The following is a 25877-nucleotide window of genomic DNA, read 5'->3' on the forward strand; positions in this document are numbered from 1 at the left end:
ATAGATAATCCCTTTATTACCAATTCCCCAGTTTTTCATAACCAACACTTTTATATTAATATACTTTTTACCTCTGTAATTACCTTGTATCTAAGCCTCTGTAGACTTCCCATTATCTCAGTTCTTTTGACAGACTTGCATTTTAGCCAATCAGTACTGACTCATAAATAACTCCACAGGAGTGAGCACAATGCTATCTATAAGGCACAATTGAACTAGCAATTTTTATCTGTGAACGGCTATAAAAATGTACTGGGTTAAAATGGTCTGTAGTCTTAATGTATTTCCAACAACTTGTTTTACCAATAAATAAATACAACTCTAAAGCACCAAAGGTGTAAAGATCAAAAGGGAGCGCCTACAACATGCAATCAGTTTGTGAATCAAGTAAGATCACAATATAATCAATTAAAAATATAAAAATAAAAATACATATGTGAACCAAATTTTATAAATAATAATAAAATTAAAATTCACAAAAAGTCCATATGATGTATTTTAAAGTAAATTCATACAAAATGGGACAAATAAGTCCATATACAAAGGTATAGCTGCTCTCTCCAAATAGATGACCCACTTCAGCGTGTTTAAATCAGGGCGATATCTGGAAGACAATAAAGAAGCGCTTCCTTGTGAGTATCAATAGCTGAGTATTAGTGAACCCAAATGCAAACTTCCCAATCACAGGGTACTCACAATTGTGGCAGCACCCAAATGTGCTGTTAGGAACAGACTGAGGACTCTCAGTGCCTAAGCTTGCTGTTCTCCGGTAACTGGAACTCTGCTGGTAAAGAACTCCAGGTTGGAGCTGGAATATCCAAACTCTCTTGTGTAAGGATTAGTGGCAAACCGGTGTATACAAAAGATGATGATCTCAAATAGTGATATAACAGTAAACAAAGTTTAATAAAATCGTATTACATACGAGTGGATAAAATAAAAAGCACTATGTGCTGCGTGTGCATGTACAACAGTATAAACAAATTTAAAATACATCTCTCTTGTGGTATTTATGTTTAATCAAATACTAAAAAGTAAACTTTTAACACTAAAGCATCGCTACTTTAACAACATTGATACATAAAATGTATTTGGTATTTTAGTAGAAACTGATATCTTTTAAATTTGTTTACACTATTGCGATTTAACTATGTACCAATTAGTTAAAGCCTCTGCAGACTGCCCCCTCATTGCAGTTCTTTTCATGGGCTTGCATTTTAGCCATTCAGTGCCCTCTCATAAGTAACTCCACGGGTGTGAGCACAATGTTATCTATATGGCACACATTAACTAACGCCCTCTAGCTGTGAAAAACTGTCAAATGCACTCAGATAAGAGGTGGACTTAGAAATTAGCATATGAGCCTACCTAGGTTTAGCTTTAAAAAAAAATTACCAAGAGAACGAAGCAAATTTGATGATAAAAGTAAATTGGAAAGTTCACCATTACTAGGAAACAGAGGTTTTATGTTTTTCTCACACATAACCTCCGGTATACAAATAGAAAACACAATATCCCATCTCCCTGCTTATAAACTATTCAAGGACCACTCATTGAAAACGATGACCGCCTTAAAATCAGAATACCCAAGACTTTTCAGTAATTGCCTTACCTATTTTCAGATCTGTAACTACCTATCCACTCATCCAAACAAAGACACTTTTGACAGGCCCATGACGCCATTTGAAACTTTATGTTCTGCACATATCCTCAAAAAAGTCATATTAGGAACCTCATATAGAATTTTTACTGAGATTACATCTAGGTCTCTTCCCACTTAAACAACCTCCTGGAACAGAGAACTTAATATTGAAATAACCACACAACAATGGCACAAAATATTCGTGTCCACAAAACAAATCTTCAATGTCAGCATCTACACTCGAAACAAATTATAAATTGCTCTTAAGATGGTAACAACAACGCGACTAAAGACGATATACCCTTCTACATCAGATAAATGTTGGAGAGAAGGCAGTGAAATTGGGACACTAAGCCATATTTGATGGGATTGTAAGGTACTTAAACCATTTTTGTCACAAATAATATTTCATATAAATAGAATCCTACACGACCACACTAACATCTTCCCCCTGGTTATCCTACTTAATTATACACCTACAATTTCTTGCCAGTATCAACTAACTCTATTCAAGATAATGTTAAACAGTGCTAAACTTACTTACTACCACAAATAACGAATAATCGTGAACCATATTGTAACATTCTGTGGGGCCTATTTACTATGGTGCGAGTGGACATGATCCGATATAACGGATCATGTCCGCTGCACATCGATAAATGTCGACATCATATGCTGTCTGCATTTATCATTGCAACAGCAGTTCTTGTGAACTGCTGGTGCAATACCGCCCCCTGCAGTTTCGCGGCCACTAACAGGGGGTGTCAATCAACCCGATCGTATTCGATCAGGTTGATTTCTGTCTGCCGCCTCAGAGCAGGCAGACAGGTTATGGAGCAGCGGTCTTTAGACCGCTGCATCATAACTTCTGTTTCCGGCGAGCCTGAAGGCTCGCCAGAAACAAGGGGCCTAAAGCTCCATACGGATGCCCCTTTGTCACATCCATTTTTAAAGCTAATCTTGTAATTGCCTTATTCTCTTACTTATTGTGTGTCATCAATCTGTAATCAATAAAAAACTTTTTTTTTTTACAAAAAGTCAATTGGAAAGTTGTTTAAAATGACATGCTCTTTTTCTAAATCATGAACTAGACTGTCCCTTTAACAACTTTCCAATTTTCTTCAGTTATTAAAGAACCATTAAATAAAGTAGAATTACATAATCAACAAGTGCATAATAAAGAGATAATGCAGTAGCACTTACTCTTAATTTTAAATGAGCAGCAGATTTTTTTTCTGACAAATGTAAAATTGTAATTCAATTTGCCGCCCCTATATCATGTGACAGCCCTCAGCCAATCACAGATCCATATATGTATACACTGTGAAATCTTGCACATGCTCAGTAGTAGCTGGTGCCTCAGAAAGTGTTCATAGAAAAAGACTATGCACAAATTTGACAATGGAAGTAACTTGGAAATAACATGCTCTATCTGAATCGTGAACATTTCATTTTGACATTAGTGTCCCTTTCAATTTACTTTGTTTTATTGGTATACTTTATTGGCTCAGGACTCAGAGCAGCAAAACACTTCTGGGAGCTAGCTGAATACATCAAATGATTTACTCGTCAACAAAGGATACCTTGAACACAAAGCACATTTGCTAATTAAACTGGAAAATTATTTAAAACTGCACAATTCTATCTGAATCCCAAAATACATTTTTTGGGGTTTTATGTCCCTTTAACCACTCATTTCTTCATAAGCCTCTGGCCTTCGAGCAAACTCAGGACATGCTAAAAGTGATACTTCTAAATAAATAAAAGTATATTGTAAAAATGCTTCTAGCTTTTAATTTTATTTTAAGTATATTGCTTTGCATTTTAAAGGGACACTAAACCCAATTTTTTTTCTTTCGTGATTCAGATAGAGCATGAAATTTCCAGCAACTTTCTAATTTACTCCTATTATCAAATTGTCTTCATTCTCTTGCTATCTTTATTTGAAATGCAAGAATGTAAGTTTAGATGCCGGCCCATTTATGGTGAACAACCTGGGTTGTCCTTGCTGATTGGTGGATAAATTGATCTACCAATAAAAAGTGCTGTCCAGTGAACTGAACCAAAAAAAAAAAAGGCTTAGATACCTTCTTTTTCAAATAAAGATAGCAAGATAACGGAGTAAAATAGAAAGTTGCTTAAAATTGCATGCTCTATCTGAATCACGAAAGAAAAAAATTGGGTTCAGTGTCCCTTTAAATATGACTTGCATCCCTTTAAAACATTTTTGCATGTGTTTGTAAAATGCTTCTAGTGTTGCACAGGTTCTGCAAATGTGACCTACCGCGCATTCATATATAGGTTATGTGGTCCGAGCATTTGTAGTTGCACGTGTCCTACTGGCATATTCACGACTTTTCATTTCAAATTTGAGTATAAATGTGAATCAAAGTAAAAACTGTTTCTGTTTAAACTTGCTGTAAATACGTATTTGTTCATCATTCATTAACCTGGTAGATGACAACAACCCCCACAGTTCTATTGTTTTATAGGGAACAGAAAATGCGCTTTAGGAACAAAACGTATTATATAAAGGATGTAGCCACCAATAAGCAAGCACTACCCAGGTGTTGAACCAAAAATGGGCCGGCTCCTAAGCTTAGATTCCTGCTTTTTAAATAAAGATAGCAAGAGAACAAACACAAATTGATAATAGGAGTAAATTAGAAAGTTGCTTAAAATTGCATGCTCTTTCTGAATCATGAAATAAAAAATTGGGGTTTAGTGTCCCTCTTAAATAGCAACTGTTATGTTTCTTATTACAGTACTTTACAATCAGATGGTACTATATGTACAAAAGTATTACAATTATTTAAAACTACCTTTAGGTAACCTGCTTTATGATATGTTAATATTGCCTAAATCACATAAGATATTGTAGTTTACACTTTGTTCCATCCACCCTCCAAACATTTAACATATGCCAATATACAAATATTCCGAAATCCAAACTATTCCGAAATTAAAACCTTTTTTCTGTCCCAAGCAGTTTGACTAAAGAGTTTTGTACCTGTACAAATCTCTAAATTGATAAATGTTTTAATTGTGTTGATTTTTTTCCTCGCAAGATAATTGTTTTACAAATGGGTTTTAATGAATGTAGGCCAGAGATTGGCATCTTGTGCATGTGCCCGCTGCCAATCTCAGAGCCTAGGCACACATTAACTGGTGCATATGCATTTTGCTTGCCTGTCAATCATTCTCATGCTAATTTTCATATTAAAAATAATCTAAATAATAATTAAAAAATAAATTATATAGCAAATTTGTGATACATCAGTATTCTCGTCCTGGTACAACCTTATATTATCATAAATGTTTATACAGTACTCCTTTAATTAAAATTATATTGAGCAAAATCTTAAAGGGCCAGTAAAGTCAAATTAAACATTCATGGTTGCAACAGAGCATGCAATTTAAAACAATTTTACAGTTTACCTCTGTTATCTAATTTGCTTTCTACTCTATTTATCCTTTATTGAAAAGCAAACCTAAGTAGGCTGTGGAGCAGCAATACAATACTGGGCACTGGCTGCGGATTGATGGCTGCACATATATTCAACTTGTCATGTCATTGGCTCACCCGACGTGTTCAGCTAGCTCCCAGTAGGGCATTGCTGCTTCTTCAACAAAGGATACCTAAAGAATAAAGCTGGTTTAACATAAACATTAATTGGAAAGTTGTTTAAAACTATTTGCTTTATCTGAACCATGAAATAAAACAATCTAGTTTTATGTCTCATTAACATCCTTCATAACTAGGAACATAGAAGTCATTATTAGTCTATATAATAAACCTATTACATTCTAAATAATTAGATTGCATTTATATAATTGTCTTTACAATAAACTAAAATCAGACTCATTTCCTACACTGTCTCCAGTGTAAGTGGGCTAATATTTAATTTAAAGGGACAGTGAACACCAAAATTGTTATTGTTTAATAAGATAGATAACGCCTTTACTACCCCATTCCCCAGCTTTGCACAAACAACATTGTTATATTAATATACTTTATAACATTTAAACCTCTAAATGTCTGCCTGTTTCTAAGCCACTAATCACATGCTTTTTATTAGCTTTTCACAATTAGAGACTGCTAGTGTGCCATATAGATTACATTGTTGTCTCTCCCATGGAGTTGTGCAGGACACAGCACTAATTGGCTAAAATGCAAGTCAATAGATAATAAATTAAAGGGATAGTCTAGTCAAAATTAAACTTTCATGATTCAGCTAAAGCATGCAACATTAAGCAACTTTCTAACATACTCGTATTATCAATTTTTCTTCTTTCACTTGGTATCTTTAGTTGAAAAAGCAAGAATTTAATCTTAGGACGGCCCATTTTTGGTTCAGAACTCTGGGTAGCACTTGTTGATTGGTGCATTACATTTAGCCACCATTCAGCAAGCGCTACCCAGGTGCTGGACCAAAAATGGGACGACTCCTACGCTTATTTTTCAAATAAAGATACCAAGAGAACAAGGAAAAATGATAGGATTAATTAGAAAGTTGCTTAAAATTGCACGCTCTATCTAAATCATAAAAGTTTAATTTTGACTTGACTATCCCTTTAATAGCCATGTGATCAGGGGGCTGTCAGAAGAGGCTTAGATACAAGGTAATCACAGAGGTAAAAAGTATATTAATATGACCATGTTGGCTGTGAAAAACTGGGGAATGGGTAATAAAGGGATTATCTATCTTTTTAAACAATAAACATTTTGGAGTTGACTGGCCCTTTAAGTTCTTGAAAAAACTAATAAGACATTCGCGTAGTATTTTTTTATTCTTGATTATTTCAAGAACCTAAGTAAGCGCATCGTTTGCAAATTGCACGGTATCTAAATTGACTGTGTCAAGAAACTAGCTCTTGTATTTGAAGGGTGTTATTTTTCTGTGTAACGTGCTTTAATTGTCTGGTAATTAGAACAGTCTAAATATTTAACCAGAGGCAGACGCCATTCTCCTGTGTGACTGATAAATTAACTGTAGGTTTTCTGCAGGATCACACGTTGAGTGTTATGTGACAAGGTTTTTTTGCTTTTCTCACTTGAGAGATGTTAATAGTTATTGGTTGTCAGAAATTACACCTCTGATCTGCTACTTTACATAACTGTGGTGTCTTAACAGAAACTATATTAACATCACGCTAACTGGCACATACGTAAATCTTGTTTTATTTAAGGGACACATTTATGAATTAAGTATAAAATCCTGTATTGTGTTAAAGCTTTTTATTATTGCACAGATAGTGAGTAACTGAGTTTAACCCTTGCAAAGCAGTTTAACACATTAAAGGGACACTCAATTCAAAATTAAACTTTCATGATTCAGATATAGTATGCCATTTTAAACAACTTTCTAATTTACTTCCATTAAGGATCAAAATCAAAAGTACAATATTCAGTTGGTGCAAAAATAAATAATACAATAAAAAGTGAAAAAAGATGAAAGCAAAAATATGTAAGTATATATATCTTGGGCCCGATCCGATATGCAGCGTTGCCCGCAAAAGCCAGCAACGCCGAATTTTGTGCGGGTTTGGTATCCTATATACGGCGTAACCTAGAAGTTACGCTCGTATATTTCTGCCTTCGCCCGTAGTTTTTTGGGTTATAGACAGGTATACCAAACCCGCGCAGTTTGATATCCAATATACAGCGTAAGGACTTACGTAGCGAAAATGGAGAAACCTTACTCCATTTTCACCTCACCACAAAATGCAGCCATAGTAAGCCTTTACGCTGTGTATTGGAGCCCCGTAACTCCCTAAACTACCTGCCAAATAAAACCTAACACCCAACGCATGCGCAATGTCTATCTACCTGTCAACCGCGAACTGCTAAATAAAACCTAACGCATGTGCAATGTCTATCTACCTGTCAACCGAGATCTCCCGCCGCAATCCCTAATAAAGTATTTAACCCCTAAACCGCCGCTCCCGGACCCCGCCGCGACCTACATTAAATGTATAACCCCCTAATGTGAGCCCCTTGCACCGTCGCCACCTACATTACATACCCCCTAATGTGAGCCCCTTACACCGCCGCCATCTACATTACATACCCCCTAATGTGAGCTCCTATCCCGCCGCCAGCTATATTAAAATTATTAACCCCTAATCTAATCCCCCTACCCCGCCGCCAGCTATATTAAATTATTAACCCCTAATCTAATCCCCCTACACCACTGCCAGCTATATTAAATACATTAACCCCTAATCTAATCCCCCTAAAATAATCACCTCTATTACCAGCCCTTAAAAGGGCCTTTTGCATGACATTGCCCCAAAGTAACAGCTCTATTGCCAGCCCTTAAAAGGGCTTTTTGCGGGGCATTTACCCAAAGTAATCAGCTTTTTACCAGCCCTTAAAAGGGCTTTTTGCGGGGCATTGTCACAAAGTAATCAGCTCTTTTGCATCTAATCTAAATCCCCCTACACCGCCGCCACCTATAATAAATGTATTACCCCCTAATCTAATCCCCCTACACCGCCGCCACCTATATTAAATAGATTAACCCCTAATCTAATCCCCCTACACCGCCGCCACCTATATTAAATAGATTAATCCCTAATCTAATCCCCCTACACCGCCGCCAGCTATATTAACTATATTAACCATAATTATATTAGGGTTAATATAGTTATTATATTATATATATATTAACTATATTAACCCTAATTATATTAGGGTTAATATCGTTATTATATTATATATATATTAGCTATACTATACAAGCCCAGGTACCTCGTCAAGGTCCATTCCAATACCTGGGACCCTACAACAGCCACACAATGCAAGCTTTCAAATCCAAACAAACTGGGAACAAGGGAAGGGTGCACAGGCATATGTAATCACCCTAGACATATACAAAACACGGAAGGGAACTGCACTCTCATTCCGGATTGGGTACACATCCCATGACCCTGCAACACCAGCACTCACTTACAGGCTCTCAGCTAAGATTTGAAATAAAAAATGGAAAGGTTAGTTACCGCATCTGGCCAAATGGGACAAGCCCAGGTACCCTTCCCTTGTTCCCAGTTTGTTTGGATTTGAAAGCTTGCATTGTGTGGCTGTTTTAGGGTCCCAGGTATTGGAAAGGACCTTGATGAGGTACCTGGGCTTGTCCCATTTGGCCAGATGCGGTAACTAACCTTTCCATTTTTGCTTTTAAATGTTATCTGAGAGCTTGTAAGTGAGTGCTGGTTTTCTCTGTGTGTTGTATTAATTTGTTTTGTAATTTTCCCTATGGTTCTTGCACCCAGACCCGTCTGGGGTTAACTGCCTGTGACTCTGGGGACAGCACAGCTTCCTGTGAGTGCTAGTGGCACCCAGGGCTGAGCATGTTGCAGGGTCATGGGATGTGTACCCGGTCCGGTATGAGAGTGCAGTTCCCTTCCGTGTTTTGTATATATATATATATATATATATATATGTATGTGTGTATATATATATATATATATATATATATATATATGTGTATATATATATATGTATGTGTGTATATGTATGAATATACTGTGTGTGTGTGTGTGTTTGTCGCATCTTTATTTTTTCCCTATCTACTATTTAAAAGGTAAAGTTAATATGAAATGCCTGAATTCACGGTTTGTGACATTCTCTAATATCTGTTTTTTGTTGTCTTATGTTTTGCAGTTAATGAAATTGGTCTTCTTTCAGAGGGCGAAGAAACTGGAAATGCTGAAAATCTCTCTGAGTATATTTGTTCAAGTGAGTTGTGACAGTTTTATCACTTTGTGCTTCAGCTATTAGGGCTATAGAACATGTTATATTGTAGCTGTTGTGGGTGACATTACTGTCACAGAGCTTTCTTTAACTTTCCTATGGATCACTATATCTTTAGTGTATTGAGCCTTATACAGGATGATTGGCTTATTCACGTCTTCATCCAATAGTCTCATCTTATCTAGCTTACAATAAGCAGGGTCTACAACTTTTTTATGAAGCTGTTATAAATTGTCCAATTATTTTTTGCAGACTGGATGTGACTTTGTAGAATTTTACGTTTACAGTTTTCGAATGTCATTTTCGAATTTGAATGTCATTTTCGAATTCGAATGTCACTTTCAAATGTGAATGTCGCATTCGAATTCGAATGTTGCATTTGAATTTAAATATTACATTTATAAAACACAGTTATAGACTAGAAATACTATTTCGAATTCAAATGTCACATTCGAATTTGAATGTCACTTTTAAATTCGAATATTACATTTATAAAACAGTATTAGACTAGAAATACTATTTCGAAATTGAAATCGAATTTGAATATTACATTTCAAAACTGAATGTGCTATAAAATACATAGCTCAAAATTCTGTTATTCGAACAAATATTTTTGAATGTTATTTAAAAATTAAAAAAAAAAATAGAAATTGTTATATAAGCATTCAAAATTCGAATGAATGTATCGAAATTTGTTTCAAATTTTTAGAAACATTTGCCCATCCCTACTCAATAGGAGTTAATTTTCTCAGTCATGTAACCTAGGATACAGTTTAATGTACATTAGTCGTTAATATATGTTCATGATATTTACCAGCATTTAATCCCCGCATTGCAAAAAATCTACATACAAATTATAGAGCAAACCCCTTTAAAGATTGTGCTCTTGGAATTGTTCTCTTGTGATTGCGTTTTCTTTCAACTTGTAATCTGAGTGCAAGTTAGCACAAGCGCATATATTAGCACGCCTCTTGTAATCTAGCCCTTTGTAAGAAAAACATATACTGTATGTTTCATGTCATGTAAATGCTTACTGGGTAAAACATACTATATCAATGTATGATTAGACGGTTTTTACCTGTACTGTTCTGATGCATTAGGATTGCTACTGAGAAGACAAAACAATTTTCTAAACCTTAGGAATTTCACCTACAGCATCTTCAGCTGTCTAGTTTTTTTACAACCTATTTGTAATATTCTTTCATTTCCAAAAGGGAAAAAACCCAGAGTGCAACCAGTAGCATTTAAGTGGCAGTTTATTTGGCCCTGTCTTTTTTCACTTAATCGTTTCATAGATGGTTTTGAAGAGAGAATTTAATATTGCTCCCTAGTAGGGACGGGTATAACACTCTTCTTTTTTTTTCCAGTGAAAGTACAAAATAAAATGTCACAGGACTTCTGTTTGTGGGGCCATTTTAATAGACTAGCTGAACTTTTCATCGACAAGCTTTCACTAGCTAACCTTCTCTCTTCATTAGGTCAGGATTAACTGACACAAAAATATGGTATTGATGTCAGCCATAGCTAATGCCCACGATCCCTGGGAACACATGGGCGTTCTCTGGATTCTCGTTTCCTCTATTAAAGTATCATTCATCATTCTGAAATGTATACAAAATTGTATTCACATTTATTTCATCTGATCAAAAAAAACTCTGTAGAAAACTCTTCTTTTTTTTAGAAAAAAATCCATAACATTAGATTGTCTTTTTTTTATTTTTATAAAGGTTTTTGTGAATTTTCCTAAATCCACATGCATTTAAAGGGACGTTTTATTTAAAACTGAATAATTCTGAAGCTCAAAAATGAATTCCATATGAAATGTTTAATAATGCATAATAAACTAGCTTTGCATTATATTTTCACTTTTTATTTCCCTTCTTTTTCTGTGGTTTCATTTATATTTTCTTTCATACCGGTAGTGAAAGTCCATGATCCATTACTCATGGAAATAACTCTTCCCTACCAATAGGAGGAGGCAAAGATTCCCAAGCTTTTTAAAACCCCTTCCACCTTACTAGTACCTCAATCTTGTCTTTGCCTCCACTGGAGGTGGTCGAAGACTTAAGATGTACGTTTCATTCTTCATTGAGAGGGGTTCTCAGATTGAGTTGAGGCCTGTTTCCCCTCAGAGTACAGTGTTTGTAAGAAGGATATATTTTGAGTATTAGAAGTAACATATTTCACCAGTGGGGATTTAGTGACAAGCCTTGTCATGGGGGTCGCTGGAACTTGTCCTTTACCTCCGCCTGTTGGTTTGGCGATATAATCCTATTCAAGTTCCTCTGTTGTTATGTTTCAGCACTGGACTTGGCTTCCTACTGGTTTCTTCCAGTAGCAGAGTTACTTGATAAGCCGTTTAGGTTATTACTATATTTATATACAGGTAGCCCTCAGTTTAAGCCAGGGTTAGGTTCCAGAAGGAATGGTTGTAAATCGAAACCGTTGTAAATTGAAAGCCAGTTTATAATGTAAGTCAGTGGGAAGTGAGGGAGATAGGTTCCAGGCCCCTCTCAAAATTGTTATACGTAATACCTAATACATTATTTTTAAAGCTTTGAAATGAAGACTTTAAATGCTAAACAGCATTATAAACCTAATAAAATAATCACACAACACAGAATATATAATTAAACCAAGTTAAATGAACAAAAACATTTGCTAAACAGCATTATAAACCTAATAAAATAATCACACAACACAGACTTCACTCATTTTTCTGCAAACAGTTCTTTCTATGCATTCCAATCTGGACTGATTTATATTTGTTCCTTTGAAATCTGCTCGATAGCTCAGGTCTGGTTAAACTGATTAATTTCAGCTTACTTGGCTTTGCTGCAACACAAGCTGACAGCTCCACCTACTGGCTATTTTAATAAATGCACTGCTTCTCAATGCTTTTCAATAGCAGTCACATGACTGGAAAAAAAGGTTGTTATTCTGAAACGGTGTAAATGGAACCGTTGTAAAAGGAGGGCCTCCTGTATATATATATATATATATATATATATATATATATATATACAAATAAATATAAATGTCCCCACACTAACAAGGAGTCAGTATGCAAATAAAGATTATATCTAGTCATATGTATGTTGAAGTGAAAAAGTAACTATTTTAATATATAATAGTGAGAATACATATATAATGCACAATTCTGCAAGGATGCAAAAAACATAGTAAAAAACAGTATCACTGGACGTCCCCAGCATATAAAACTTTAATAGACGTCAGTCCATGACATAAAATGAGCCAAGCCCTTGTCAAGAGTATCCAGTTTTAGACAACATGTGCCTTCCGAGTATAGGTAAACTGTAAACTTGAATATAGATGCAGCAGGGTTATATGCAAGCGTTTAGAAATACAAAGCTTTTAAGCAGATTGATTAAGCAGTTCATGCAAAAGGATTGCCTTGTTAGGTGTGTAAGCAGTAATACCGGCACTTAAGGAAACGGTCCGCCAGTAAGTATGCAGTCGCAATGGGTCAGAAAGAAAGGAACAAACTCCGCTCTATGAGCGATCTCACCCAGTCCTCCAGGAATTTATGCACAAGGGATCCTCCTCATCAGCACGGTATGCCATCCAGACTACAAGTAGTACCATTCTGTTGAAAAAGACACCCCTTCACATACAAGGCATCCCAGAAGTATCACAGCCGTTTCAAAGGTCCCCCTTGCATCGGCTCAGTCTGGCGTCTGACGTCACACACACAGGCGACGCGCGTTTTGGGCTCCGCCCTTCCCCTTGGACTATTGATTGATCCAGGCTGCCACTTGTCTATTTGAAGCAAATCTCATGAGATGAAGTATGCCATCTAGTGGCTGACGCTCATAATGAGATTGTAAGTGGTTGCTCATATGATTTTAGCCAGAAGAACGATCCACAGCATAGCTTATGTTCATTTTGCAACAGGCAATTATTCGGCAAACTTTAAAAATACAAAATAACAAAAGGAGCGCTCAAAAGGCTAAAATTTAACTGTATTGGATAGTTTAACAATATAAAGTGCAAAAAACACTAAAGGAACTGATGGATGTATCAGTTGACAAACGCAGAAGATTAACCACAAAAGCCAAACACTCGTACAATCCTAACAATCCCAGCTAAGCACCAATAAAATTTCTAATAAAATCTCAAATAAATAATAAGGGCACAATAATTGGGAAACAACAATTCATGTATCTAATATATTGACCATAAAATATAATTTCATTTAAAATACATAAACATTTAATAATTTACATAAACATTTGATAAAATAGAAGCTTAAGGTCGAACTTGCAACAATAAATAATAACAGTAGAATTCACAAAATATTGACAATAAAAATATATCAAATGAATGAATGGATAACAAATAGAACTCTGTATAAAATGTCCGTGAATTGATAAACAGTCCTCAAAAGCAAAAAGTGGAAAAACAAAGTCCTTAAAAAGTCTTTATGAATCCTTAGTTAATGTAAGCTTTTATTCCGTGTGAACGATAAACTCCTGGTGACAAAAGAGAATCTTCTTAGGGCAGTATAAAAGCCGTATATTACATAAACACTCTGTACTCACAGTATCAGATAGCTGTAGTCTGCGAAGATATTGCACAATATATCGCCGTAAAATTCCTTTTGTAGTCCAGAATATAAATAAACAATTTGAGAGCAGGAAATATATTATAACTCTATTGCTTAGATAAGAGTGTTATACTAGTGTGCAATATATCAAACAATGTGGCTATACCGCAATCCTGGAGCTGACGCCACAATACAGCTGCTAGCTGAATAACCCCTGAACTGACCGGCTAATATACAATCAGCCTGGACGGTCAGAGGTGCCGTAGCCAAAATTCAGGAGCGCCGTGAAGCAGTGGCAAAGTAGCTCTATGCGGAAGATAAAATACACTCCGTGGTGGAGTTTAACATAGAGCAACGCGTTTCAAAATTAATCTTTATCAAGCTCATTACCGGGGCTGTTCCTTCCGGGTAAAACTATACCTCTAACTATGCCACGTTTGGTTGATCTGTAAACCAATCAGATAAGATGACAAGGAACGTTTAATTTCAATTTTCAATACAAATCGTAACATCTTGTCTCAATGGAAAGAATAATTACAAACATACTGTTACACAGACATACCCTGCAACAGCAAAAAGGATACTATTAAATCAAAAAAGAAACTCACTGACATTTTTTAACAAATACAAATAACGATACGCTACAATCCGAGGTTAAAATCTTACTACATCTTGACACCTCAATTAACGTGGTAATTCATCCTCAGGTTAAAACAACAACAGAAACAAAAAAACAAAGATCGTACCCTGTTGAAAATTGTTAATACCTAACAAGGCATTGAGGAGGATCTTACCTAAATATAAAAATCCAATAACTCATTAAGGATAATACAAGCACACCCCCAGAGGATATCAATAGTGGGCATTATCGTGATAAAAGATTTATTGATTACAATAAATGTGAAAGAATCAATCCATAAATTTTTAAAATTTATGATAAACTTTTAAAGGGGGTATTAACTCTATTTATGAAATTTAAGTTAAAATCTATATATATATATAAAAAAATATATAAATCCTATATTCCAAAGTTAATTAGGATTAAAAGCGCCAAAAATAAAAAAAAATGTACTAAATATTTCATAAAAACATATCATAAAAAACAGCCTAAATCAAACTCAAGGTTTAAACCGTTAGGAGTTAATGTCTTAAGTTCAAAAATCCAATTAGCTTCTAATCTGAGAAGTTCATTCTGTATATTACTCCCTCTCCAATTAGGTTTTACTTGATCAATCACAGTGTAACTAAGACCTTTGGTATTTCCATTGTTACATATTTCAAAATGCCTAGGGACAGGAAGATCTTTATTTCTTTCAAGATTCATATTTTCGATAGAGTTTATATGTTCTCTAATTCTGTCACGTATAGGCCTTGTCGATTCACCAATGTACTGGATCCCACACGAACACTCCAATAAATAAACCACATTAGAGTCCATGCATCTGTATAAATTCTTAATTTTAAAAACCTTTTAAATTCTTTTCTTTTATTCGAGTGTTTGCAGGCCTTACAACTCAGGCAGGGATAGAATCCCATAATATTCCTACCAGTCAGATCTTTATCTCTAAGAAGGCTTGTTTTCTTCAAATCAGTTGGAGCTAGATAATTCTTTAGCTTCTTACATTTTCTATATACTACCTTTGGATGACTTGGCAGACATGGGCCTATTACCTCATCAGATTTTAAAACGTGCCAATGTTTTTTTAATATTTTTTCCAATTTCTTATTATCCTCATTGTATTGGGTAATAAACAGGACTTTTAACTCACCATTTTCTGGTGTATAAACACCATTAGTTGTTCTATTTTGCTTCTTAATTAATAAAAGGTCCCTGTTTATATTGGATGCCTCAACCCTTGCATTATTTATCAACTCTGCTTTATACCCTTTATTGATTAATTTATTCACTAGAACTTCCGACTTTTGGAATGTTATTCTTCCATTTATCCAAATGGCAACAGTCCTCAAAAGCAAAAAGTGGAAATACAAAGTCCTTAAAAAGTCTTTATGAATCATTGGTTAATGTAATCTTTTATTCCGTGTGAACGATAAAGTCCTGGTGACAAAAGAGAATCTTCTTAGGGCAGTATAAAAGCCGTATATTACATAAACACTCTGTACTCACAGTATCAGATAGCTGTAGTTTGCGAAGATATTGCACAATATATCGCCGTAAAATTCCTTTTTCCTTTTGTAGTCCAGAATATAAATATACAATTCGAGAGCAGGAAATATATTATAACTCTATTGCTTAGATAAGAGTGTTATACTAGTGTGCAATATATCAAAAATGGTGAGTTAAAAGTCCCGTTTATTACCCAATACAATGAGGATAATAAGAAATTGGAAAAAATATTAAAAAAACATTGGCACATTTTAAAATCTGATGAGGTAATAGGCCCATGTCTGCCAAGTCATCCAAAGGTAGTATATAGAAAATGTAAGAAGCTAAAGAATTATCTAGCTCCAACTGATTTGAAGAAAACAAGCCTTCTTAGAGATAAAGATCTGACTGGTAGGAATATTATGGGATTCTATCCCTGCCTGAGTTGTAAGGCCTGCAAACACTCGAATAAAAGAAAAGAATTTAAAAGGTTTTTAAAATTAAGAGTTTATACAGATGCATGGACTCTAATGTGGTTTATTTATTGGAGTGTTCGTGTGGGATCCAGTATATTGGTGAATCGACAAGGCCTATACGTGACAGAATTAGAGAACATATAAACTCTATCGAAAATATGAATCTTTAAAGAAATAAAGATCTTCCTGTCCCTAGGCATTTTGAAATATGTAACAATGGAAATACCAAAAGTCTTAGTTACACTGTGATTGATCAAGTAAAACCTAATTGGAGAGGGAGTAATATACAGAATGAACTTCTCAGATTAGAAGCTAAATGGATTTTTGAACTTAAGACATTAACTCCTAACGGTTTAAACCTTGAGTTTGATTTAGGCTGTTTTTTATGATATGTTTTTATGAAATATTTAGTAAATATTTTTTTATTTTTGGTGCTTTTAATCCTAATTAACTTTGGAATATAGGATTTATATATTTTTTTTATATATATATATATAGATTTTAACTTAAATTTCATAAATAGAGTTAATACCCACTTTAAAAGTTTATCACCAATTTTAAAAATTTATGGATTGAATCTTTCACATTTATTGTAATCAATAAATATTTTATCATGATAATGCCCACTATTGATATCCTTTGGGGGTGTGCTTGTATTATCCTTTATGAGTTATTGGATTTTGATATTTAGGTAAGATCCTCCTCAATGCCTTGTTAGGTATTAACAATTTTCAACAGGGTACGATCTTTGTTTTTTTGTTTCTGTTGTTGTTTTAACCTGAGGATGAATTACCACGTTAATTGAGGTGTCAAGATGTAGTAAGATTTTAACCTCGGATTGTAGCGTATCGTTATTTGTATTTTTTTATTTAATAGTATCATTTTTGCTGTTGCAGGGTATGTCTGTGTAACAGTATGCTTGTAATTATTCTATCCATTGAGACAAGATGTTACGATTTGTATTGAAAATTGAAATTAAACGTTCCTTGTCATCTTATCTGATTGGTTTACAGATCAACCAATCGTGGCATAGTTATAGGTATATTTTTACCCGGAAAGAACAGCCCCGGTAATGAGCTTGATAAAGATTAATTTTGAAACCGTTGCTCCATGTTAAATTCCACCACGGAGTGTATTTTATCTTCTGCATAGAGCTACTTTGCCACTGCTTCACGGCGCTCCTGAATTTTGGCTACGGCACCTCTGACCGTCCGGGCTGATTGTATATTAGCGGGTCAGTTCAGGGGTTATTCAGCTAGCAGCCGTATTGTGGCGTCAGCTCCAGGATTGCGGTATAGCCACATTGTTTGATATATTGCACACTAGTATAACACTCTTATCTAAGCAATAGAGTTATAATATATTTCCTGCTCTCTAATTGTTTATTTACAGTGGGGAAAAAAGTATTTAGTCAGCCACCAATTGTGCAAGTTCTCCCACTTAAGAAGATGAGAGAGGCCTATAATTTTCATCATAGGTATACCTCAACTATGAGAGACATAAATGTGGAAACAAATCCAGACAATCACATTGTCTGATTTGGAAAGAATTTATTTGCATATTATGGTGGAAAATAAGTATTTGGTCACCTACAAACAAGCAAGATTCTGGCTCTCACAGACTTGTATCTTCTTATTTAAGAGGCTCCTCTGTCCTCCACTCATTACCTGTATTAATGGCACCTGTTTGAACTTGTTATCAGTATAAAAGACACCTGCCCACAACCTCAAACAGTCACACTCCAAACTCCACTATAGGGAAGACCAAAGAGCTGTCGAAGGACACCAGAAACAAAATTGTAGACCTGCACCATGCTGAGAAGACTGAATAGGCAAGCAGCTTGGTGTGAAAAAACTGTGGGAGCAATAATTAGAAAATGGAAGACATACAAGACCACTGATAATCTCCCTCGATCTGGGGCTCCACGCAAGATCTCACCCCGTGGGGTCAAAATGATCACAAGAACTGTGAGCAAACATCCCAGAACCACACGGGGGACCTAGTGAATGACCTGCAGAAAGCTGGGACAAATGTAACAAAGGCTACCATCAGTAACACACTACGCCGCCAGGGACTCAGATCCTGCAGTGCCAGACGTGTTCCCCTGCTTAAGCCAGTACATGTCCGAGCCCATCTGAAGTATGCTAGAGAGTATTTTGATGATCCAGAAGCGGATTGGGAGAATGTCATATGGTCAGATGAAACCAAAGTAGAACTGTTTGGTAGAAACACAACTCATTGAGAGAATGCTGAGTTGCAACCAAAGAACACCATACCTGCTGTGAAGCATGAAGGTGGCAACATCATGCTTTGGGGCTGTTTCTCTGCAAATGGAACAGAACGACTGATCCGTGTACATGAAAGAATGAATGGGGCCATGTATTGTGAGATTTTGAGTGCAAACCTCCTTCCATCAGCAAGGGCATTGAAGATGAAACGTGGCTGGGTCTTTCAGCATGACAATGATCCCAAACACACCACCCGGGCAACAAAGGAGTGGCTACGTAAGAAGCATTTCAAGGTCCTGGAGTGGCCTAGCCAGTCTCCAGATCTCAACCCCATAGAAAACCTTTGGAGGGAGTTGACAGTCCGTTTTGCCCAGCAACAGCCCCAAAACATCACTGCTCTAGAGAAAATCTGCATGCAGGAATAGGCCAACATTCCAGCAACAATGTGTGACAACCTTGTGAAGACTTACAGAAAACATTTGACCTCTGTCATTGCCAACAAAGGATATATAACAAAGTATTGAGATGAACTTTTTATATTGACCAAATACTTATTTTCCACCATAATTTGCAAATAAATTCTTTCCAAATCAGACAATGTGATTGTCTGGATTTGTTTCCACATTTTGTCTCTCATAGTTGAGGTATACCTATGATGAAAATTACAGGCCTCTCTCATCTTCTTAAGTGGGAGAACTTGCACAATTGGTGGCTGACTAAATACTTTTTTGCCCCACTGTATATTCTGGACTACAAAAGGAAAAAGGAATTTTACGGCGATATATTGTGCAATATCTTTGCAGACTACAGCTATCTGATTCTGTGAGTACAGAGTGTTTATGTAATATACGGCTTTTATACTGCCCTAAGAAGATTCTCTTTTGTCACCAGGAGTTTATCGTTCACACGGAATAAAAGCTTACATTAACCAAGTATTTATAAAGACTTTTTAAGGACTTTGTATTTCCACTTTTTGCTTTTGAGGACTGTTTATCAATTCACGGACATTTTATACAGAGTTCTATTTGCTATCCATTCATTCATTTGATATATTTTTATTGTCAATATTTTGTGAATTCTACTGTTATTATTTATTGTTGCAAGGTCGACCTTAAGCTTCTATTTTATCAAATGTTTATGTAAATTATTAAATGTTTATGTATTTTAAATGAAATTATATTTTATGGTCAATATATTAGATACATGAATTGTTGTTTCCCAATTATTGTGCCCTTATTATTTATTTGAGATTTTATTAGAAATGTTATTGGTGCTTAGCTGGCATTGTTAGGATTGTACGAGTGTTTGGCTTTTGTGGTTAATCTTCTGCATTTGTCAACTGATACATCCATCAGTTCCTTTAGCATTTTTTGCACTTTATATTGTTAAACTATCCAATACAGTTACATTTTAGCCTTTTGAGCGCTCCTTTTGTTATTTTGTATTTTTAAAGCTTATCTTTTAGAAGTTGAGAGACCTCTATTACATTTGGAGTTTGTGTAGCAGTTTTATTTTGGCGCGGTTTCACCTGTTGTTGTTATTTGAATTATTCGGCAAACACCTTACATGAGCTTAAGTGTGTACAATACATCATCTTATAAATAAAAACAGAAAAGCAACTTCTATATAATAATGAACATAATAAAACTATAAATGTTGAAATTGAAAAAACATTATCCTAAAAAATAATAAAGAATAATAATGAAGACAGAAAGGAGTACATACACCAGATGTTGTACCATATGGCTATCATATGAAACCATTGGAAAAAATCTTTAAGAGACACTGGACATTGTTATCAGAGGATAGGACATTAGCAGCTTTAGAGATTTCCCCTTATTCTCTTACAAAAGAAATCGTAATTTGAGAGATAACTTGGTCAAGGCTGATATGGGCTCAAGTAGAGATGCAACTGCTCAGGATAGTCCAGCTGTATTAAATGGAACCTTCCCTTGCAATAATTGTGCACAGTGCAATTCGATTCAAACAGGTAACACTGTAACTCATCCTAGATCTGGGAAGCATCTGCCCATTAGAGGTCACTACACTTGCGAGTCATAATTTGTTTTTGGTTACGTAATTAAATGCCCATGTGGCTTGGCATTCGTTGAAGAAACAACAAAATGCATTAAAGATAGGATTAGGCAACATAAGACAGCGATAGGTAAATTAGATCCTTCTGCCCCAGTCGCCCACCATTTTACTCTCTATGGACACAATAAGAGTCAGTTGAAGTTTCAGGTAGTGGATGGTGTAGGTCCTCCAAGAAGAGGAGATAACACGCAAAAATTGCTGTTTGAAAAAGAAGCACTATAGATCCAAAAATTGGACTCTATGATCCCCTTTGTTTAAATAGGGAGATTACATGGGGCACCTTCTTATAGGGACTGTGGTTCATCTGTAATTTCAGGTGGAGTTAACCCAAATCTTTTTGTATTTTTATTTAGTACATTCTAATCTCTTTTGAGATTGAGTGTGAGCTTATTTGGTTAGATATACTATGTAGATATGTACATAGCCTTGGGACAGTTTTATATATATATGTTATATGATATTTATCCTTTTAAAGTGTTAATATGTTTATTGTTATTCGCGTACATTTTTTGACGCACGCCGGCCTTCAGGTCTGCGTGGGTCGGCATGCGTCCATTTGATTATGTGCATACTTTTTGGTGCTCTTTTCTATTTTATATGACGTAAGTGTGATGCGCGCATCCCATTACAAGTGTGCTAACTGGCTGCAAGATGTACTTTTCTTGTATTAGGGATTTTTTCAAATTGAACGTTTTTTAAGAGTTTTTTCAAAAGTAGTAAGTGTCTCCCTTTCTTCAAGAACTCTTTGAATTGGGATATTATCATTAACTTTCTTTTCTGCATTTAATTTTAGTTTTAGTTTTTTTGCAGTTATGGAGCCTTGTAATTCTGTCCCTAAAATATGCCTTTGAACATTTTACTACCAGTATTAAATGGTTATATTGTTTTATGATAAGGTATTTCCTTCAGCAATCTTGTGCAATAAATCTATTAATGTTTTAATGCATTCTGGCCATTACTACTACTGTTCTTGCTTCAAAGGGTATAATTGCTCCTTCTGTTTGTTCCTTACAGGAAAAATATACAACTCTTTCCCGTGGACTTCATTCCAACAACAGTGCTGAAATGATGGTGGCCTTGCCCCTTTCAACTAAGCATTAAAGGTCAGTTTAGAGTTATCCTTCTTCTAGTTCTTAGCCTGCTAAGGTTAATTTTTCTAGTTTTGAGATTGCTGTATCCTCAGAGGCTATAGTTTTTCTTTGTTAATCAAGAGTCTTACTCTGACCATTTTACTGAGATCCTTTTATTTCATTCTTTTTTAAATTTTATGTTAGCATGTTTTTTTTAATCTCTTTTTTTAAGGGAATTTTTGCTTTCTTACTTACTTTAGAGGTTACATGATCCTAAAGTAGATGGGGATGTACCAGTTAAATGTTATATACTGTTTAATCCATTGGTATGTTTCTTGTCCCTATTGCTGTTTCTGAAATTATATCCAGAAATTGGACTTAATTTCTTTTATTTCTTCTCAAGGCTTCTGTTTTTGAGCTTTTGGAAGCTAGTCCCAAAATGGTTGGGGCCATTGTTACTCTGGCTATATGTTCTAGCATTCCTTTGGAAGACTTTGGGGGGGAGGGCTTATTTGCAAGCAAGTTATATTTTCAATCCAGTGATATTTATTGCTGTTTTGGCTGCTGCTTGTTCTTTGGCTTTCTTGGCAGTTTTTTTTTGATTCAGCCAGTAAAATTATTTAAACCTCTTATGTTGTTTAGATGTACAAAAGCTTTCTTTTGTCGTCTCTTATTAATGCTAGCATGGCTGAAAATTTTAGGTCGGAAGCTACTAGCCAGGCCAAAATGTTACTCGCCACTTCTGATCCTACCCATTTCCTGCACACACCACACCCACTACTCCTCCTCCCTTTGCATATGTTTAGCCATTGTGAATCACATTATTGTGCTGTAATTTTTAATATTTAAACCTTAAGAAATTAAATAATGCTACATACAGTAATAGATTAACAAAAATAAGTGCATATCAGTTAGCAAATTCAACTTGTTGGTTCTGGGTAAGACAACAGCTGGATAGAAAGTGAGAGAGTGGAGAACGATAGTGCTGACAGTCACGGAAGGTTTTAGCAGACCTGGAGATTTTCATTTAATAATTATCATCTCTCCCTCTTAACTATCTTTCTCCCCTCCCTCCTCTCTTCAATCACTCCTTTTACCCTCTCCCTTATCTCTTAGGCCATATCTTCTCTTTACACTCTTTCTCCTCACTCATATCTTTTTACTCTTTTTTTCTCTCCACTTTTCGTAAAGCTTTATTCTTCTCCACTTTAACTTTTTTACTCTAATCTCTTTCTCTCTCTCTCTCTCTGCTCCATTTACCCTATCAAAAGTAACAGTCTAAGCACTAATGGTGTTCCTACAGCCCTTTCTAGTATATATAATATATAATGTAATCAGATAATATTTTTAGCACATAGCCCAAAATATGTGTTTGTCAAAGCTGCAATAGGAGCATACATTTTGCAAATGTGCTAACTTTGCTACTTACAACACGCCACCAGACTTCAACCGAGAGTGAATGTTAAATCAGCAGTCACTCACTAATTTTTCATTTGCCACCACTAAATCTCCACTCGCCAATGGCTAGTAAAGAGTGGACATTTTGTGCCCTGATGCTAGATTATGTCTTTAGCTGTTCTTTCTAGAAGTGCATTATAATTAGTATCTTGTCTACTGACATGAGTTCTAATTCTAGACTTTTATTTGGTTATGACTTGGATTTCCTTTATTTCTACATTGTCTTGGGTTAACAAGCTTATCTTCCTCAGGACTAGTAGTCCAAGGGTATATTTTAAGCTCAGTTTTGTGTTTTGTCCCTTTCATCAGAACAGGCCTCAGAAATCTTTTTTCCGCCTAGTATCAGAATTCTTCTGGTTCCGTCTGGAAATAATAGAATGGTATTTGCTTAATGTTTCAGTACCTTTTACTGGATCTGAGCACTGTAATACTCTACTTGCAATGCTGCAAAGCTAGATACCAGACCAATATATTTTGCTCTGCGGAATGATGTCAGTGCTCATTAGTTGAATTGGAACAGGCTTAAGCAGTTTAAGATTTTATCCATAAAAAATGTAGATCTTTATATGCCAATAAATACTTTAAAGAACTTTATCTGGGAAAGCCGACCATCTACATTTTTTGTGACTATTTGATTGCCTGTCGGTTTGTGCACCTCAGCACTCTCTCTTGAACACACCTCCGAGAGTGTCCAATCACCATTTAAGCCTGAGCAGACAGGCTGTTATGTGGAACTGTTCATGCACAGCATTTGTTTGCATAGTATTTGGCTAGCTGGGACACCAAGGTGGGAGGAGCATTTACGCAAAGTACAGCGGAGCACGGATTCCTATTGCGGAGGACTCGAGGTGTTTGATGGCCTGTTACTGAATGGCAATCCGATTTGTTCCTCGGTGAACGGGATGGGCTGGTTTGAACTTTAGTCTGGAGCCTGGGAAAAAGCACCCCTTGTGGGTCTTACTAGAAGCACCCACTAAGCCTGTGCCTTCTATGATTTATTAGGGCTATCTATCAGCCCTGCTTAGTGCGCTTATATGGGATGAGTATATTTATTCTTTAGTTGCAATTTGGAGGTCTCAGAAGGAATAATTAGTTTTGTTTCCTCAGGAGGCGAGGTTACCTGTTGATGTTTTAGATTTCCTGGTTATTTTCAGGGCCCTTCAGAGTTGGCCTCTATTGAAAGGGATTTTTTTTTCTACGCTTCAGATTAGACTATGTTACATCTGTAGCTTATGTCAATCATCAGGGGGAACTGCCTGGTAATTCAGTGGCCATTCTAGCTATATTAGGGTCCTTCTTTCTATCCAGATTCTAGTTCTCTTGGCTTGATGACATGGAGTGTTCTCTTGGCTTGATGACATGGAGTGTTCTATTGGCTTGATGACATGGAGATAGAATTAGAAATCATTTAAACTATTTTTTTCAGTTATTAAGTTTCTGATTTTTTTCAGACCATTGGCCACTTATTGTGTTTTTAGAATGTTTTATCAGTGGACCAATTTTTGCTAGACAGCTATTTGGTCTTTGTATATTTTGTTCCACCATTTTAATGTTCTTGCTTTTTCTGAGTCAGCCTTTGATAGGGTGTCCTTCAAGCAGTTGTCTCAGGTTGATTTATTTTTGCCTGTTGGTTATTTTTTATTGTCTTTTCTATAGGTTCTTTTAGGGTTCAGGATTTAGTTTCTCAGTGAAAAATTATGTTTCTTAGATCTCACCCTTTTTTCTTATTGCTCGTGGACTCCACAGCTTGGGTATTAGTTTCCAGTAGTGGACTCTCACCATCTATATGAAAGAAAACATAATTTATGCTTAACTGATAAATGAATTTTTTTCATGGTGGTGAGAGTCCACGAGACCCCATCCTGTTTTTTTCTGTGTTGTTTTTTTCCCTTTTTTTCATACATTTTCCCCCCGTTCCTATTTTGTTGGCTCTTATTACTTTTTTTTCCTCTTTGTGATATGTTAGACTGAGGTACTGGTAAGGTGGGAGAGATTTTATAGAGTTCTTGGTGTTTGGGAATCTTTGCCTCCTCCTAGTGGTTGGGAAGAGTAATTCAAAGGAGTAATGGATTGTGGACTTTCACCATTAATTTATCAGGTAAGCATGAATTATGGTTGGGTTTTTTTTATATTGCCCCTCCAGGATACATTATCCTGTACATGCAACATTCTTTACAGTGATTGCTTGATCAGTGCTTGACCTCAGTGCATAGCTGTCCCTAATGGACAACAGCAAAAGAGATCAGACAAATAATACTCAGATGCTTTTCAAGGGATAAGTCCCTGGACTGCAAAATAAGGTAAATAGAAGGTCATAGAAGAAAAATCAAGCACAAACTTACTTCACCACCTCCATAGGGAGGCAAGGTTTGTAAAACTGAATTGTGGGTGTGGTGAGGGGTGTATTTATAGGCATTTGAGGTTTGGGAAACTTTGCCCCTCCTGGTAGGATTGTATATCCCATACGTCACTAGCTCATGGA

General features: G+C 35.7%; 1 protein-coding gene across 4 annotated transcripts in view; it reads left to right on the forward strand.

Moving 5' to 3' along the window:
• UROS (uroporphyrinogen III synthase) overlaps window positions 1-25877 on the forward strand; it is a 191336-nt gene that overhangs the window by 73352 nt on the left and 92107 nt on the right. For all 4 annotated transcript variants that reach the window (XM_053692521.1, XM_053692520.1, XM_053692523.1 and 1 more), the window contains exon 6: window positions 9309-9383. In XM_053692521.1, the coding sequence (XP_053548496.1) occupies window positions 9309-9383 (75 nt within the window). The remainder of the gene's footprint in view (window positions 1-9308; window positions 9384-25877) is intronic.

This window comes from Bombina bombina, chromosome 9, assembly GCF_027579735.1.
Source record: "Bombina bombina isolate aBomBom1 chromosome 9, aBomBom1.pri, whole genome shotgun sequence".
NCBI lineage: Eukaryota > Metazoa > Chordata > Amphibia > Anura > Bombinatoridae > Bombina > Bombina bombina.